This window comes from Balaenoptera acutorostrata, chromosome 10, assembly GCF_949987535.1.
Source record: "Balaenoptera acutorostrata chromosome 10, mBalAcu1.1, whole genome shotgun sequence".
NCBI classification, from domain to species: Eukaryota; Metazoa; Chordata; class Mammalia; order Artiodactyla; family Balaenopteridae; genus Balaenoptera; species Balaenoptera acutorostrata.
Window position 1 is genome coordinate 46,259,018 of NC_080073.1, and position 18,157 is coordinate 46,277,174.

General features: G+C 56.1%; 1 protein-coding gene across 1 annotated transcript in view; it reads left to right on the forward strand.

Moving 5' to 3' along the window:
* Window positions 1–16,265, forward strand: part of VIPR1 (vasoactive intestinal peptide receptor 1) — a 29,494-nt gene extending 13,229 nt beyond the window's left edge. Inside the window, exons 3-15 of the mRNA XM_057555758.1 lie at window positions 2,448–2,690; window positions 4,064–4,210; window positions 4,295–4,440; window positions 4,723–4,829; window positions 6,215–6,318; window positions 6,744–6,876; window positions 9,446–9,599; window positions 10,134–10,194; window positions 10,407–10,473; window positions 10,848–10,939; window positions 13,790–13,919; window positions 14,152–14,193; window positions 14,854–16,265. Coding sequence (XP_057411741.1) covers window positions 2,448–2,690; window positions 4,064–4,210; window positions 4,295–4,440; window positions 4,723–4,829; window positions 6,215–6,318; window positions 6,744–6,876; window positions 9,446–9,599; window positions 10,134–10,194; window positions 10,407–10,473; window positions 10,848–10,939; window positions 13,790–13,919; window positions 14,152–14,193; window positions 14,854–15,045 — 1,618 coding nt within the window. The 3' untranslated portion in view covers window positions 15,046–16,265. The remainder of the gene's footprint in view (window positions 1–2,447; window positions 2,691–4,063; window positions 4,211–4,294; window positions 4,441–4,722; window positions 4,830–6,214; window positions 6,319–6,743; window positions 6,877–9,445; window positions 9,600–10,133; window positions 10,195–10,406; window positions 10,474–10,847; window positions 10,940–13,789; window positions 13,920–14,151; window positions 14,194–14,853) is intronic.
* The last annotated feature ends 1,892 nt before the right edge of the window (window positions 16,266–18,157 follow it).

Consider the following 18,157-nt stretch of genomic DNA (forward strand, 5'->3'; position numbering starts at 1 on the left):
ACCTCAGCAGTGAAGGAGAGATCCGGATGCCCTCCCTGAGGGTCAGCCACAGGTGTGCTGTATTCCAAGCCAGCGCCCACCTAGCCCAGCCCTCTTCCAGGGGGACCCAGCACCTGGGCAGATAGGAGATGAGCTCCTCTGGCAGCTCTCATAATGCTCCCTTCAGCAGAGCCTGGCAACCAGCCTTTCCTGGGATCCCTGGAAGCGCCTGCTAATTGCATTCCTCCTGATGCTGTTCCTTCTGTCCCTGCTGGAATTGTAAAGGCAGATACTTCACTTGAGAACCTGGACTCCAGCCCACCATCTGGCTAACCCCGAGGCTGCCAGCCTCAGGGGGGCCCACACCAAGCCTTTCGGCAGATGAGAGAAAGGCAGCCCTTCTTCAGGTGGATTCAACATCTCACCAGAACCTACCTAGTGACAAGCTGAATATGAAGTACACTTTAACCCCCAGTGTTCATCAGCCAGATGCCCTTGTGCAGTGAACAACCTGTGCAGCTATACTTGGCAGCCTTAGCCTCTGAAAATGATGGCAAGAAATAGGAGACTGGGCTAGGGGCTGAATATGTAAAGGAAAGAGGCTGTGTTTTCCTGGGCAACTAGATGAAGAAGGTGGTGAGCCTCAATTCCAAAGAGGAAAGTTTGCAAGTAAGGGAAGTGTGGGATAGGAGTGATGGCAACCCCAACTCCTGCCCCTCTGGGTAACAGGACTGGGGAAGGAGTGTCTTCCCTGGAAGGGTTGGAAGGGACCTGGTTCTACAGGGAAAGCTGAAGAGAGTTAAAAGACGTCATTTGGCCAGGCTGGGTAAAGAGCCTGGGAAGGAGGGGTGACCAGGCAAAGATTGTTCACCAAGGCACCAAAATGTTTGTGGAGGTCTAGTCCTTTTTTTTTTCAATTTGTTTTTTTTGTTGGAGTATTGTTGCTTTACAATGTTGTTAGTTTCTGCTGTACAGCACAGTGAATCAGCTATACATATACACATATCCCCTCTTTTTTGGATTTCCTTCCCATTTAGGTCACCACAGAGCACTGAGTAGAGTTCCCCGTGCTATACAGTCGGTTCTCATTAATTATCTATTTTATACAGAGTAGTGTATATATGTCAATCCCAGTCTCCCAACTGTGGAGGTCTAGTCCTTTTATTTGTGGTCTGCGTGTCTTTCACCTGCGGTGTTTTTGCCATTAAATGTTTGAAGAGACTTTTTTTAAGAGTAAAAAGTAGGAGGGCTATTTTGATAAGAAGACACCACAGTCTATATTACCTGTGTCTATGGGGTCTGTGGGACATCTCCTCCCCACAGCATCACGTGAAGCCGTAGGTAAGAAGGTCTTGTCAACCTGAGACGTCTGCCCTGGTTGGCTGGGGTGGGGCGCCATTGACAGGATTTCAGCAAGAGAGTGCCACGATCAGGTCTAGATTTTAGAACAACCCTCCAGGATTCAGGGTGCGGAGCGGGTTGGAGGGGCAGGAAAACAGGGAGACCCATCAGGAGGCTCCTACCTAATCCAGGGGAGATGAGACGGTCGGTGCTGGTGTCAAGGAAGGAGAAGCTGGGGCAGGCCTGGTGACTGATGGGGGAGAGGAGAGAGGTGAGTGGGGAGAAAATGACCCCCGATTTCTACCCCCAGTCACCGAGTAGGGCTTTTCACGTGGAGAACTGAGGGAGGAGAGGGGGCAGGGCGGCCGTGACTTCTTTTTTGAGACATGACAAACGGGAAGAGACTGGGAGAATGTGGAGTGGCCCTCCCAGCACAGGGTTAAGGTCCCTTGCCCTTTCTCGCACCCTCCGTATCCCCCTCTACACACACAGGGTCTGTCGGTTCCCCAGCCCAGACTGGGGAAGAGACTATTGGCTGATCCTCAGGGTCCCATGGTGACTTCTACTGAGATCATCTCAAGAGCAGTTCCCTTGGAGTCCTGGGCTTCAGACCCAGGCTCTTCAAAGAGGCCACCCAGCCCTGAAGATGACCCACTATTCCCTTCCCTCCCTTGCTCTCTGGGCAGTCGGGGCTCCAAGGGACAAGGTCCCCCTTCAGCCACTGCTGGGAGCCCAAAAAGATGTGGAGTCAGGCTGACCTCGGTCTGCATCCCAGGCCTGCTGCTTCTTTGCTGTGTGACCATGGGCAAGTCACCCAACCTCTCTCACCCTTGGCATCCCCCCTTTCAATGGGACTATTGGTAACTCCTGACCACGAGCCTTAACACATAAATGTTTGCTCCCCGCTGCTCCCACAGAAGGCATGTGAAGCTGCTGTGTAGACACTGATGGGTCACCCAGGCTCGCTAGCTTAATTCGTGATAATTCCAGGTGTCCACTACATCATGGGCCTGGCCTCATCGAGCCCTGGACCCTCCAGCCAGTGGGGAACCCAAAGCCTGAGCTTTAGTGCCCCTGCTTTAAGGCTGGCTGATTTGGCCTTGTCCCCTTTTTCCTACTTGCCCCAGTCTGGCGGGGACAGTCCCCCAAGAATCAGCTCCTGGGAAGGGGCATGGCCTCCGGGCCCCCAGTGAGTTCCTGAGATCTGGGGCTGAGGAGGGCCTGCAGTTTGATGAGCGGCTGCTTGAAGCCTCCAGGCCAGCCCACTCTCTGCTGCAACGGGAGAAAGCTGAAGGGGTGAGGAGGGCCGGTGTGCAGAGGGGCAGTGTGAAGATTTTTCTCATGCCCTGGGAGCCTCCTGTGGCAGTGCGGTTGGGAGGCCTGTGCAGAAATGGGCCACCAGGGCAAGAAACTGGCCCAGCCTAGGGTCCCTTCCTCAGCAAAGTCCTTCCTGCCACCCCTGGGACCTCACAGAGGAAAGAGACCCAATGGGCTGCTCCTTTCTGGTTATCCCCCTACCCCTAGTTGTCCCTCAGTTCCTCATCCATAAAGTAGGGTGACAAGAACCTCTTTCAAATGGTGGCCAGGAGGATTTACAGAAATAGGGAATCACCTGGGATGTTCTGAGCACACAGCAAAGTTTGGAAATTTTAAACATATGCACAGTGACCCTCCCTGAGCTCAGGATGGCTTGACGCCCCCTACAGCTCTGCACCTGGACACCCGAAACAAGTCCCCAGTCACCTCAGTGCAGATGAGGGCCAAGGTTACCTGGGAAGACTATGGGACCACACCTGCCCTACCCTGTCCTATGTATGTGGCCTTGAGCAAGTGACCAGCCTCTTGGAGCCTTACTTCTCAACTGTGAAATGGGATTACTTTCCCACTGGATGGTTGAGGGGCTTCAAAAAGATAATATGCCTGCAGTGCTCTGTGCAGTGTACCTGGGAAAAGTTCTCAAAGCGTGCGTTGTGGTGATGCTGATGGTGGTGGTGATGCTGATGCTGATGCTGATGCTGATGCTGATGCTGATGATGATGCTGATGGTGATGGTGATGGTGCTGCTGGTGCTGCTGGTGGTGCTGATGCTGATGCTGATGCTGATGCTGATGCTGACGGTGGTGGTGATGCTGATGCTGATGCTGATGCTGATGCTGATGCTGATGCTGATGCTGGTGCTGCTGGTGGTGCTGATGGTGGTGGTGCAGGTGAGAAAGGAGCTAGACGGCAAGGATGTCAGGACCCAACTTGTCTCTCGGCTCTTCTTCATCGCCTCGCCTTATCTCTTTCCCTACTCTTCTCTCCCCTCCCCCTTCTTCCTCATCCTCTTACCTCCTCCTCCTACCTGTTCTCTCTCCCCTCATCCTCCCTCCCTCTCCTTTCCTTCTTCCTCCTTCCCCTCCTCCTTCCTCCTTCTCCTTTCCTCTCCCACAACAAGCCTGGCAGGAAGGCTGTGTCCTGGACTCAGTGCCTCTGTAATGAGTCCTGGGATGGGGGCAGAGGGCTCTTCTCTGGCTCACCCATTTTCTATTCAGCCTCTCCCCTCCCTGGAGAGTGGGGAGCCTTGGGGTCACCCCTCACCTCACATGGTCCCTCAGTGGTCCTGCCCCTTTGCTGCAGCCCTGGTCCTCCAGGGACAGCGGACAGTGTCGCTGTCCTGGAAACCCAGCCTTAGTGGTTCAGCCCCGAGATTCTGCAATGGTGTGCAGCTCAATTATTCTCATACTTGCCTTTGCCTGGGCAGGTGCCCCTTCTCCGTGTGTGAGGACTTCACACCTGCGCCCTTATCAGAGGTCCTCCAACGCCCACCCACCTCCTGCCTCACCTTTGGTCCCTCTCCAGCAGCACATCTGAACCCCCAGCCCCCAGGCGTGGGAGGAAACCCAGACCCGTAGGCCCAGGCAGGCTGACCCAGGAGGACTGGGCAGGCCTGGGCCCCTTGCCCCAGCCAGAAGGCTGCTGTCTGTACCTACAGGACAGACAAAGGAAGCATCTGCCACACCAGCATCCGTGGCCCTGTGACGGGGGTCAGCATTCAGCTCATGACAAGGGTCAGGGATCATTCCACGCCAAGGATCCAGGCTGCCTGTGACAAGGATCAGAGTTTAAATTGCGCCTGGGGTCAGGTTCAGACATGACAAGGGGCAGGAATGTCTGCTCTGGCTGTCATCTGTGTTGGTGCGTCCCCTGGCCGCCCTGGAGGTGCTTCTCCCTGCCCCAGGCTGCCCCATGATGCCCTGGGTGTCTAGGTCAGAACAGCTGGAGCCTGATGCCGTGAGGGGGTGGGGGGGGGTGGGTGAGAGTAGGGCTGAGCACAGAGACAGCCAGGCCCCACGCCTACTCCTCCGACCTACCCACTCCCTGCCTCAACCTCTCTCCTCTCTGCCCCTGCCCTCCACCCAGGCCGCAACGTGAGCCGCAGCTGCACTGACGAGGGCTGGACGCCCCTGGAGCCTGGTCCCTACCCCGTTGCCTGCGGCTTGGATGACAACGCATCGAGTTTGGACGAGGTGGGCCTCAGTGCACCCCCCACACACACGCTAGAGCACCCGGGCCTGCTAGCTCCTTCCACCCTCTCCCCCCAAGGGGCACGGTTGCCTTCCATGTCGGAGCCAGGACTCCCAGGGTCTGCCCTCCTCAAGCCTCCTCCCTCTCCAGGCCCACATTCCCGGGGACGCATCCTCTGGCTCCCCTGACAGGGTCCAGGAGGGGGCTTCCAGGAGGATGACTCGCAGCATCAAAGCTGAAGCAGCACCCCCAGGCCAGGCCACCCCACTCCCTCGTGGGAGCCTTGATCCAGCCCTGGCAGGGCAGACAGAGCCCATCCCACCTGCCACGTGCAGAGGAGAAACTGAGGTGCGGATCCTGGAAGGAACCAGCCTCAGATACCCAGGAGCCAATCAGGGGCAGGGACAGAGACAGGACCATTGTCCTCAGTCCCAGGATGGGGATCTGCCCTGGAGCAGGTGAAGCATAGGTGGTCTCTGTAAGGATGTGGGGCCAGGAGCCAGGGAAGGATACTGATGGTGAGGCTGGAGTATAACTTAAGTCCCGAGCTAGGAGCCCCTCTCTGCTTTGGTGGGTGAATGTAGTCTGTCTGTGATGACCTCTGTCCCACCCCCGAAGCCCTTCACAGACAAGGCTTTCAGGCCTCCCAAGAGGGCAGCAATTTCCTCAGAGGCCTTAAAAGCCCACCAGATCCTCGGGCAGGATCCTTCTTGACCACTGGCTTCTGTTCCAGCAGGGTGTGGAAGGTGGGGAGGAAGGAGGGGCTGCCCAGTGACCATGGCTCTGCCTGTGTGTCCATGGGGAGGGGCCAGCGGGAAGCCCTTGGTGTCCAGCTTTGTCCCTCCTCCCCAGAAAGGCCAGATTGCCCTCCTCCTGCTAAATCCAGCCTCTGAGAGTCCCAAATGGGAAATTACTCTCCCCCTAGCGTCTTCTTTACCATTGTCCATCCCTCACCACTTGGCGAGAGGGCCTCATGTGGGGGTCTGAAGGGCAAGCAGTCTTGTGCTTGAGGATGCCAAGCCCAGAGCTGGCCCAGAAGGGCTGTTGGACACGTGACTGAAGAATGAATGGATGGACCAATGGGTCGTGTGGGGTCTTCGCTCCTTCCCCCACTGACATTTCCCTTGTGAAGGAGCAGAGAAAGGGCATTCAACCCCCGCCCCACCCTGGGAAGCAGTCCTGTCTCATCTGTGGAAACCAGGGAGGAAGGGGCTCTGGGGACTGGAAGGGGCCACTCAGCTACTCCTGGGAGCCCTGGGCCTCAGCCTCCTCATCTGCCAAGGCAGGGATGGGAGGCAGGATGCATAGGGCACCCCGCCTCTGCCAACACCCCCTAGGTGAGTCCCCCCACCTCCACCCAAGATCCTCACCCACCTCCCTCTAGCAGCAGCAGACAATGTTCTACAGTTCTGTGAAGACCGGCTACACCGTCGGCTACAGCCTGTCCCTCACCACCCTCCTGGTCGCCACTGCCATCCTGAGCCTGTTCAGGTGAGGACCAGCTCCTGCAACGGGTCTCAGAGCAGACCAGCCAGGTCACTCCTCACCCAGGCATGCTCTGCCCCCGCCGCTGTCAGCTCCCAGGCAGCACACAGTCCTGCCCCAGCGCCCCCGCCAGGCCAGCCTCCAATAGAGACAGCAGGGTGCTCGAAGTGTTCACCTGTGTCGGCCTCATCCCTCACAGGATGCCCTGTACCTGGGGATAGGGCACCAGAGGGCAGGGCCTGTGCCCTGGAATGAGGCACCTGCAAGCCAGGCTGCACACATGGGTAGGATACCTGGGGACAGGGCCCCCCTTCAGGGTGGGGTCTGCATTCAGAGGCTACAAGCCCTACCCTTCCTCAGAGCACTGGACGTGTTGGTTGGGGTGGGGTCTGAGGCCCCTTCGGCCTCCCAGATCCGGCCACCTCCCACAGGAAGCTCCACTGCACACGGAACTACATCCACATGCATCTCTTCATATCGTTCATCCTGAGGGCCACCGCTGTCTTCATCAAAGACTTGGCCCTCTTCGACGGCGGGGAGTCGGATCACTGCTCCAAGGGCTCGGTGAGGACCCGCCCAGGCCCACCTCCCTGGCCCACCTCTGCCATCTCTCACCTGAATCTCTTCTCCCTCGCCTCCCTCCTGTCTCCCCTTTTCTCTCTCTCTCTCCCTTTCTCTCTCTCCCTCTCTCTTTCTCTCTCTCTCTCCAAAGATGGCCCCCCTCCGACCCTGCCTGCCAGCTCCTTGGATCCCACTTCCCTCCCAGCAGCAGGAGATGGTGCTTGGCCATCTGGGAGTTCACACACCCACTCCTGCCAATGAGAAACACCTCTCCTGGGTGCAAAGTGGTACACTTTGTGCCAGAGCCCACAGCCCCCTTCCCGCCTCTGCTGCTAACTTCCTGTGTGACCTTAGGGAAATCCCTTCCTCAGTTTCCCCATCGTGCAAGGACATTCAAGCTTCCTTCCATCCCTTCTCTCTGCCATCTTCATACCCATGGTTCTGCTCACCGTGCCCCCCTTCCTACTCCCCCCGTTGCGTTCTGGACCCAGTCCAAACCCACACAGCCCTCCTCTTCTTCTATTCTTCCCCTGCCCTCAGTCCTCTGGACCTTCCTAGGCAAGCGAGGTTAAGAGAGCATATAAGGAATTCATCGCCCATCACTAAGGGATCCATCTCCAGGTGATTCTGTGCTCAGGGCCCCCTCTCTGAGTGCCCCCTGAGCTGAGACAGGGAGCTCAAGACCAGCCCTGGCTCCCATTCGTCCCTTGTGGTCAGTGAGTTTTTGCCTCATGAGTGACCTCAGAGGCAGTGCATTATTTCAGGGGTCAGAAGTACCTTCTCCCCAGAGAGTGAAATTGAAAGTGAATCTCTCCAGGGAGTTCCCTGGCCGTCCAGTGGTTAGGACTCCATGCTCTCACTGCCAAGGCCCCATGTTTGATCCCTGACCTGGGAACTAAGATCCCACAAGCCGCGAGGTGTGGCCAAAAAAAAAAAAAAAAGTGACTTTCTGTAGAGAGTGATGGTGGTATCTCAGGCATCTCGACAAGGGGGAGGGAACACCCAGGGGAGCCACCCTGGCCATTCCCAGAGCGCCTCAGATGATCCCGCCTGGGAGTAGGGCTCAGACCTACCCGGAGCCTGGGGAGCAGCCGGAAGCCTCCAGCGCACTTGTTGAGGACAATCGTGGAAATGAGCTTCCCGATTCATTAGCAGCTCTGTGAAGCTTTTCTAAGGCAAGGAGAAGCACAGATAATTGTCCTGTTAAAGAGCTGGGTTATTCTTGCTGTAAAGCAGATGAGGGAAGGTGGGGCAAACAGAGTGCCTGTAACAGGAGGGACTGAAGTAAGACCTGAGGAAGGACTTTCCAACCATCGGGAGAGGAGGTTAGGCTGCTCTCTGAGGGTGCCTCAAAGCCGAGGGCACAGGAGGAAAGGGTGGGAACCTGTGTTCTGGGTACAGGGAGGAGTGAAAGCAGGAGGGCTTCCTGGAGGAGGGTGGCTTTAAGCTCTGGCTTACAGGTATCTGGGCTCAATCTGAAATGGCAGATAGTTTCTGGGAGAGGACAGATGGCCCAGAAGACCTTCTAATCATGCGAGCTGGGCTGCCCAGAGCCCCTGATTGCTCTGCCCAGGGGTCTCCCTAACTCCTCCATTGTCCTCACCTGCCTGGGGAACCCCTTCTTCCTCTAGCTCCTCTGGCCCCCAGGAGGAATGATCATCCCTCCACTCTCCTCTTTTTCTTAACTTCTACTTCACCCTCCTCTTCCCTCTTCTCCGTCCCCATCTTTCCCCCAACAATTCCATCTAAACCCCACTCCATAGTCCACAGCCCATATCCCTACACTTTCAAAGGATTCTTGCTAATGCAAGCAAGAATTCTCCCTCATATGTCTTCCAGCTACCTTCAATCGTAATAGGAATAAGATAAATGAGTAGTGGAGATGGTAAGTGGATGGGTTGGTAGCTGGATGACTGAGTTAATAGTGTGTGGATGACTAAGTGGAAGGATAGATGGATAAAGTAAGAAAATTTGGATAGATCATGGGTGGGGGTATATTGGTGGGTGGGCGGATGAGCAGATTGATGGACAAGTGGATAAAAGAATGGATGGATAGATGTCTAGGTGTGTGGGTTGGTAGTGGATGTCTAGTATGTGGATAGTAGATGAATGGAGAGATAGACAGGTGAGTGTGTGGATGGACTGATAGATGGAAGATGATGGATGCAGATAGATAGTTAATGGATGGATGCATGGATGGTAGATGGATAGATGGGTGAGTTGGCAGTGGATGTCTAGTGGGTGGGTGGGTAAGTAAATGGATAAATAGATAGGTGGGTAGGTGGATGGTTGGATGGGTAGGTGGGTGGATAGATATATAGATAGGAAGATGAATAGATGATAAATTGATGGGTGGATAATTAAAATTGCAAGCTTATTCCAAAGCATCAGATGATCTAAAATTAGGGATAATGGGAAAACCACTGAGTGTATTTATAAAGGAATAATACAAAAATAACTAAGAGAATAAGTTGGCTGTACTGCAATCCTGTTTGTCACCCCAGACAGAGATGTGGGCAGGCAGGGACCCCTGCTAGCTCCACTGAGGCCCCCTCTTCTCCTCCCCCTGCAGGTGGGCTGTAAGGCAGCCGTGGTGTTATTCCAGTACTGTGTCATGGCCAACTTCTTCTGGCTGCTGGTGGAGGGCCTCTACCTGCACACCCTGCTCGCCGTCTCCTTCTTCTCCGAGAGGAAGTACTTCTGGGGGTACATATTCATCGGCTGGGGTATGGTACCAGGGAGGGCTGCCAGGCTGGGAACAAGGGGGCAAAGCCTGGGGAGCTCATTAGGGGGGTGGGTACCAACCCAGCCTGCCGCCTTAGGTCTTGCTGGGCTGCAGATCCTGCCTGCAAGGCACTTGGCCATGGGTTGATAAAAGTCCTCCAACTGTCTGACCCCTGGGCAGGTGCCTTCTGGCTGCAGCTGCACCTCGAGCTGACCTGTGGGACAGACAGGTTCTCTGAGCAGCCTTCCATTTCCCCTCCAGTCCTTGAAACACACAGGGCCGCTGCTAATCTCTACAGTGCCTCTGCCAAAATGAGAAAACGAGTCCCCTTTAGGCAGACACAGTCCCTCGGACATAGGGCGTCACCCCCTCAGTGAGGCCTCTTTGCGCACTGAACTACCTATATATGCCACCATAGGTGGCCACGTTGGAAACCCACCCTTTTCTCTCCCTGCCTCTTCCTGGTTCTTCCTCCTTGATCTCCCTCTCTTCCTGCCACACCCTCTCCTCTTTCTCTCTCCTTTGGCCCTGACAGGGGTGCCCAGCACATTCACCATGGTGTGGACCATCATCAGGATCCATTTTGAGGATTACGGGTGAGCTGTCACCGCCCCCACCCCCCGCCTCCTCCTGGCTGCTGTCACTCGGGGCAGATCCCCCGGGTGGATGAGGGGGACCATGGAGGAACAGACTCTGGACCAGTGGTCTCTAAAGGGTTTGGGGGCAGAGCCGGGGACAACAGGAGGACTGCTGACTCTCTCTGGCCAAGGACAATCTCTCTCATTCTCCCCCACCATACCCTGCCCAGATGCTGGGATACCATCATCTCCTCACTGTGGTGGATCATAAAGGCCCCCATCCTCGCCTCCATCTTGGTAAGGCCTCCTCCCACCACTTAGGGATGGGGAGACTGAGGCCCGGAGTGGGTAGACAACTGACCCAAGGTCCCACAGGAAATTCGTGTCTAGGTCAGAACTGAACCCTAGGCTTCCCAATGCCTAATGCAGGACTGTCCCCATCCCTTTCCCCACCAGTTCTTCCTCTAGAGTAGAGAAAGCAGATTGGGAGGCCCAGCCCTTAGGGATGTGAGGGAGAGTTCCTGGATGACTTTCCCAAAGCGGGAAGAGCTAGGGGAGAGGTAAGATGGATGGATAGCTGGGCCCTGGGGAAGAAGACAGGCCATCAGCCCAGGGGGCTGGACACCCTGCCTCCCCTCTCTGACCACCCGACCACGGCCCCCAACCACCAGGTGAACTTCATCCTCTTTGTTCGCATCATCAGAATCCTGGTTCACAAACTGCGGGCCCCAGATGTCGGGAAGAGTGACAGCAGCCCATACTCGTGAGTATGGGCCCAGGGCCCCGGCTCTCCCGGTATCCCCAGCCCCAGTCCACAAATCATCCACGTCCCCTGGAAGTCCCCCTCCAGAAGCATCAAAAAGCCACCTTGTTCTTGCCCACCTCTGCCCCCATGGCCTGGCTCAGTGCACGAGTGTCCCCTGCCCAGTCCCACCCTCACCAACCCCATGAGTCCCAGGTCTGCTTCTCCTGCATGACTTACCTAGCAGGTGATCAGCCCCGCTGTATATCTGCTGTCAAGCCAGGGAGCTCGAGAACACAGTAGATAACCTGTGTCCTGTTCACACCGTGTGCCCAGTCCCTGGCATGGGCCTGGCACAGAAAAGGGGCACAGTAGATGCGTGCCCCGGGGGAGCCCCCAGTCTACCAAGGAAATGGCCACATTCGGGACTCAGTCCTCCCTGAGAGTAGTAACGGCATCCACAGGTTACATGCCAGGTGTGTGCAACGGGGTTTCCAAGCATCATCTCATTTCATCTGTACAGTCTCCTCTAAATTGTCCCCATTTCACAGATGAGGAAACTGACACATACTCCCTCCTCCTCTAGGGTTTGGGAGCACATCGTCTTGGCAGGGGGAGGGCACGGTGTCTGTGGGACAGGGGTCATATCCTTGCTTGGAAAGGTGTGAGGGCTCTTCCTGTGCTTGGGGGGCCTGGAGAACAGGCAGGGTTTCATGAGAACAACAAGGCTGGAAGATAGAACTACAGAAACATGAAGGGGGTGGCTGTGGGAGTGTGAGTCGGTCTGTGTGCCCACAGATGGGAACAGGAGATTGATTATCAGCACTGCACAGACAAGACAAACCTGGGGTGTCCCACAGGGACCTTCCAGTCCTGTGATCCAGAATGTTCTCCTGGGCCTGGCTTCTCTCTGGGGAATCTGTGCTGTGGTTCTAAGATTCCTGGCTAGAATGTCACGAGCTGCTGGATTTAGGATTCTATTCTGGAATCCTGTGATTCTCTCTGATGAGACTAAGACTCCCGTTCCTGGTGTGACAGCACTTCCTCCCTCAGGGTGTGGAGGTGGAGCTTCCCTTCCAGTTTGAGAAAGGAAGGCCCTGCGGGGGTCTGCAGTCTGCCAGGGGGTAGCGCATCAGGCCTGTGCCCCCTCTTCCTCTACTTTCCCTGTGGGGCCTTGTTTTCCCCAACATACAGCTGCTCAAAAGGGCTTGAATCTGAGGCAAGGAGAGCCGGTCATCACCAGGTCCACGTGGGTGAGGTGGAAACTGAACAGCTGTCGGCAGGCAGAAGGGGTGGGGGGAGTAGGAGATGGAGCTCCCCGCGGAGAGACTGTCAGCTCCCACTCTCTACCTCCCCACAAGCCTTCAATTTAAAGAAAGCCTCCATCTGTCAGCCTCAGGCGCGTGGGATAGGTTTGCAGTCAAGGAGCGGTGGGCAGTGCTCGGGATACTGGCGTGGCTGGGAACCAGGTCCAGGAAGGAGTGGGAGGGGCAAGGCCAGCTCCTCTGCCCCCAGTTTGCTGTGGGTCCTCAGGCCCAGGGCCAGGCCCACCTGGACTGACTGCCAAGGCAGGAGAGACAGAGGCAGAGACACACTCACTCCTCAGACCTCTCGCAGCCAGGGAACTGTGGGTTCACACTGCCTGGACCAGCTATGAGGTCAAGTGGCTGAGAGGCCTGAACCAGGATGAGCTCTGCTCCATGGGAAAGGGGCAAGTCATTTAGAGTGACTGTGGACCCTGCTGAGCACACATGGCCGGTGAAGGAGGAGCTGGTCCTGCAGAGAATTCTGGGGGTGCGTGTATTGGTGTGGGGAGCGGGGGGAAGGGGAAAGGGGTAATCCCAGAAAAGGTGGCAACTCCTGGGGAAGTGGATACAGCAGAGAAGCCAAAGACAGGGCTTTACTAGTTGACCCTGAGTCATCCTTGGTGACCAGACACAAACTTGAGGACCCGTCATCCTCCCAAGTGGCCTTGGGCATCTGTGGTCAGCAACCCAATTACAAAAACTTCCTTCCCAAATGCCCTCATTTCCAGTAGAGTATTGGTCTCTCATAAATGCACTGTATTTCATAGCACCCAAAGCGCTTCCAAGTTTACAGTGGGCCGCACTTCTATTACTTGACCATGTTGAGCATACACTTGCCCCATTGTACAGATTGGAGAAACTGAGACCAGGGGAAGGGAAACCAGGATCTCCTGTTGCTCAAGAAACTATCCCCATTAGCGGCCATAGAGCCTGAAATACCACTATTACACGTAATCCTTGGGATTCAGCCCTGGCCCTCCTTTATACTCTCTCCTCCAGAAAGTGAAAATAGAGGGGTTTCTCTCTCCTTGCAAGCTACATTTGCTAGGATTCTTTATCCACTGACTTCTAGTTAAATTTGACCAGTGGGAGGCTCTGGAAGGGGATTAGATAGGACAAAGGGGAGGGAAGCTACAGACCTTCTCTCATGGCTCCAGCATTGACTCTGGCATTGACTATATCTCTTTGTGGCTCAAGGTCATTCAAGAAGCCCTTCTCAACATGTTTCCATCTCATTCAAGGGACTCCTCCCACGTTGATTTTAGCACTTACTAAGGCCTCTACCATCAGAATCCCAACCCTTTCCAGGTAGCCCTATCCTTGGGTTCTGGTAAAACCACCTCTTCCCTTTGTCCCTCTTTCACTGGAGCTGGAAGTCCAAGGGAGGAGGGGGCATGAGGTCATAGGCACTGCAGATAGGGAACAGAAACAGTTGTGGACATAGGACTGATGGGAACCAACAGTCTGTCCTCACACATCCTGGTCATTGTCTCCGTCTTCTGTGCCCCATGTGCCCACATGTGTGGACACCCATACCCACTGCCTGCCCCTCCCCTGCCCCCAGGAGGCTGGCCAAGTCCACCCTTCTGCTGATTCCCCTGTTTGGAGTGCACTACATCATGTTTGCCTTCTTCCCCGACAACTTTAAGGCTGAAGTGAAAATGGTCTTTGAGCTCGTCGTGGGGTCTTTCCAGGTATGAACTGTGGACTTAAGGCTGCGTTCTTCTCTGGGCTTTAAGGGAGGAAATTCACCTGGGGCCTTGGCCTCTTGCCGCTAGATTCCAATCTTTTCATTGCAATAAGTATTTATTAAGCACCAACTGTATGTTTAGCCCTTTGTTTCACCAGGGGAACACAGGAGTGGGGCAGGGTTTGGGGCTCCCGGGGGTCTGTCTACCTCACCTCTCCCCCTCCCTTCCTCCCCAGGGTTTTGTGGTGGCCATCCTCTACTGCTTCCTCAATGGCGAGGTAAGCCCCTCTCAGACCTTGGGGGGTCAAGGAACAGAACTCTGGTAGCCCCAAGGTCCAAAACCCCTGACGGGATATGTGCAGAGCAAAGAAGAGTCAAACCTTGCTACTCCAAGTGTGGTCCTCAGACTAGAAAATCAGTGATGGCACCTAGGACCTTGTTTAAAATGCTGATTTCTGGGCCCACCCCAGGCCTGCTGACTCTGAATCTGCTTTTAAGAGAACCTCAGGGGATTCATGTGCACATCAGAGTTTTAGAGGTGCTGTGTTAGGTGGCTGTGTGCAGAGTGAGTGGGGATGGGTGAAGTGAAGGCTGAGTCACTGTGGAGTCCTGGTTACAAAGCACAGAAATCTATTTGGATGAGCTCCAGTGAGCTGGAGGGCAGGGATCAGGAGATTGGGCCGCATACCTCTCCCTCCCTGGACTGAATTCTCTGATCCTCTCTGGCTCCCACCTCCCCCGACTCCAATCCCTGGATTTGACCTGGCCCCTAGAAGGTCCCATCTCTGCACTGCCCAAGGTAGTAGCATCTGGCCTTTCAAGTTAGATTCCCCAAGATGCTATGACTGTCTGGCTCACGCACCCTAGACGGAGTGCAGCCCAATCAGCAATGCAGGAGGCTTCATAGGGGCGGGCCTGACCACCCTCCCTTCTCCCAGGTGCAGGCAGAGCTGCGGCGGAAGTGGCGGCGCTGGCATCTGCAGGGCGTCTTGTGTTGGGACCCCAAATACCAGCCCCCGTCAGCAGGCAGCAGCGGGGCCACGTGCAGCACGCAGGTCTCCATGCTGACCCGCGTCAGCCCCGGCGCGCGCCGCTCCTCCAGCTTCCAGGCTGAAGTCTCCCTGGTCTGACCGCCAGGTGCCCAGGCGGGTGGGCGGCCCCTCCCGTCCGCACCGCCCCCCACCCCGCGCGGCACCGGGGGCAGAGGCCTGCCAGGCGAGGTCAGCTCCAGCCCTGAGCTCGGAGGCTGCCCGGGCACCCCCAGCTCACTGTCCGGAACCCCCTGGAGAACGCTGCCCTTGTGCCTGCCTGGGAAGACGAGGACGCATAGATGGGGGAGGGCTGGGAGCTCCTACCTAGAAGATGCGGGGTGGAGCTCAGTCTTCAGACTCCGCCCCCAAAGGCCCCCTCCGCCCATTAAGGGCAAGAAATCTGCATACTCTCACCTGATTCCACCCCCTGGTAGATCTCACTACCCATCCGAGGAGGGCCACCGCCTATCCCCTGACAATGCATGTGGGAACGTGGTGTGATCTGAGGGGACAGAGGTCTTGCTCCGAAAGGTCACCTGCCACCGCCACCTCGACAGTGCCTGAAGTTCCACCATTGCTGTCAGTTTCCTTTGGGTTAAGCATCACCATTCAGGCATCTCTCCAAAGATGCGGTCCCCTCCCTCAGTGCCTCCTCATAGCTGCCAGCTCTTCAAGGTGAATGAGTTTTTCTGCCTCCGGCAGATGCGGTTGTAAACAAGGGGTTTTAGTTTGGGGAGGGCAGCTATCTTCACAGTCCCCGCTAAAGTGGAGTCATCCCGGGATGGCTGGAACAATTTCAGGAGCTTGCCACCAGCCCTACCAATCCCTATGGGCTGTGGGAGCTGCCTCTGGCTGCCTACCTATGTGCCAACTATTAGGACCGGGCTCAGAGATGTACACTCTTGGGCCCCTTAATCCTCAGAGCAACCCAGCAAAGCGGGCACTACTGTCCCTGTTTCACAGTGAGCCTCACAGAGAGCAGGTACCTCATCTTGTCACACAGACAGGATTTGAACTCAGATCTTGCTGACGGGAAAGGGAAAGCACAGACTCTTAACTGCTGCCTTTGATATATTGTAACAAGCTGGATCCTCTTGCTTATTTGTATCACCACTGATATTGTTATTACCACCATCCCCCAAACCCCTTTCCCACCCCACCCTCCCTGGAGTGTGGCTGAGGAGTCCTCCAGCCCATCTGGACAAGAGCCTGGTGGTTGTCATGTCCTGTGTCCGCCCTGCACCCCTGTGGCCACATGGCTTCCTACCCACGGCCCAGCCGGAAGATCCCCTTGGGACTGCAAACAGGCTTGTGCAACAATAAACACTGGGTTGGATTCGCTTGGTTTTCCTGGTGGTTGGTGTTCCCATGTGGGCTAAAATGGAGACCAGCTTCCAACTTGCGGCCACGCCCCCCACCGCCATTCCAAGGACGGCTGGTCCAAGACATCACTGAAGCCAGGTGCCACCGCCCCTCTGGCTTCCATGTGAGGAACACACAGTTCTAAGGGCTTTCAACTCACATCTTGTTGAGTGGTACCCTCTCTCCTCTGAGCGTGGTGAAGTTATACCCCATCCTCGTAGTGTCCTCCCACCCCCTGAATCCAACCAAGAAGAGATAGTTCTATTCTTGGATTTATACAAAACAGCTGACAGAGCTGCCCTCGGTCCCAAAAATGGTTACATGGGGGTACCTGCGCCCAAGGAGCACATGTGAGATGACCATGTTGCCAAGAGGTGGCAGATAGAGGACAGAACAGATGTCACCAAAACAGAGACAATACAGCGAATGGAAAGGTTTAGACACAGAGGCTGCAGGGCGAAGAAGATGACGCTGGTCAGCAAGGGATGGATTCAAAGCCACTGCTCCAGCTGACCTCCCTGGTTTCCCCTTCCTGCAACCTTCCTGCCTGGACCTGGCCCATCCACCACCGTGCCTGAAATCCCACCATTAGTGAGTCATGTCTGGGGAGAAGCAGAGTTATCAGCCAGGAGGGTAAAAAGTGAATAAAACAGAGAGAGACCCAAGACAGGGACAAAAAAGGGAGGACAGGAGTGGGGCCCCGCCTGGGAGGTAGCAGGAAGTGAAAAGCTCCCCACCCCCCAACCCCTGGGAGTGGGGAGCATTCAGGAACGGGGAGAAGGTAAGACACTGTCCCTGGCCAGCAGAGGTCATGAGCAGACATCCCAGGCTGCGTATGGAATGGGAGTGGAATAGGGGTGACCACGAGCAGAATTTCTCCTGCAGCCCCTCTTTCCTCCAGCTCCCCGGTCCCTCTCCTGCCTTTCCCGGCACAGACCAGACCAGCTCATCTGTATTGCCACCTGGTGGTGCCTCAAGGACATCACCAAGGTTGGCCTTAGGGGCCCAAATACCTAGTCCCAGCCCAGCTCCCAGCTCCCAGAGTGCGGGCCCGTCCCCAGGAGGCCAGTTGACACAGAGGGCAGGCCTCTCTCCTCAGCTCCATTTCAGAATGAGATACAAGAGAGAGGAAGTGGTGAGGACACAGGATTGATGACCCCAGGGACAGTTTGGGATTAAGGAGACCCAGGACCTGGCCCTCAGGCCAAGGCCCCTGACCTTGTGGCAGTGATTCCCGTCCCAGACCCGGTTGTGACCCCAGGTGGAACCAGACCTCTGGTTGCCCACAGGCTAGGCCCTGACCCTTGACCAAGGCTGAACCCAGACCCTGAGGGCAAAGCCCAGTTAACTCAGGTGAGCTCCCTCTGGGAAGGCAAAGACAAGTAGCCCCTCACCATCCTGGCACAGACGGCCACCATGTGGATGACTCCTGCCACTCCAGGGGACCGGCTGCCCAAGGAGGGTGACCAGTCTGCCAGTAGAATGGCTAGGGAGCATCTTCCCAGGTGAGGGGCGGTCCCTGAGGACCAGGTAGTAGTCTCCAGATCCCAAGGGAGCATGAGAGATGCCAGGGACACCTGAATCGAGGTGAGCAGGTGCGGGGAGCCCTTTGCAGTAGGAATTCAGGGGGGACTTCTTAAATGAGGCCAAGGGGATGAGGGTGGGTTTGGGGCAGGCCACTCGGGCTGCTGAGAAGGGCCCTGGGGACAGGCCAAGGAAAAGCTGCCAGTCCGTCATCCAGGTGAGGAAGGACCTGGTTTGGGACATGCTGAAGCTAATGTCTGTGGGGCATCTGGGGAGAAGTCCCAAGGCTGTTGGAAACTGACCTAAGGCAACAGGGCCCAGGCAG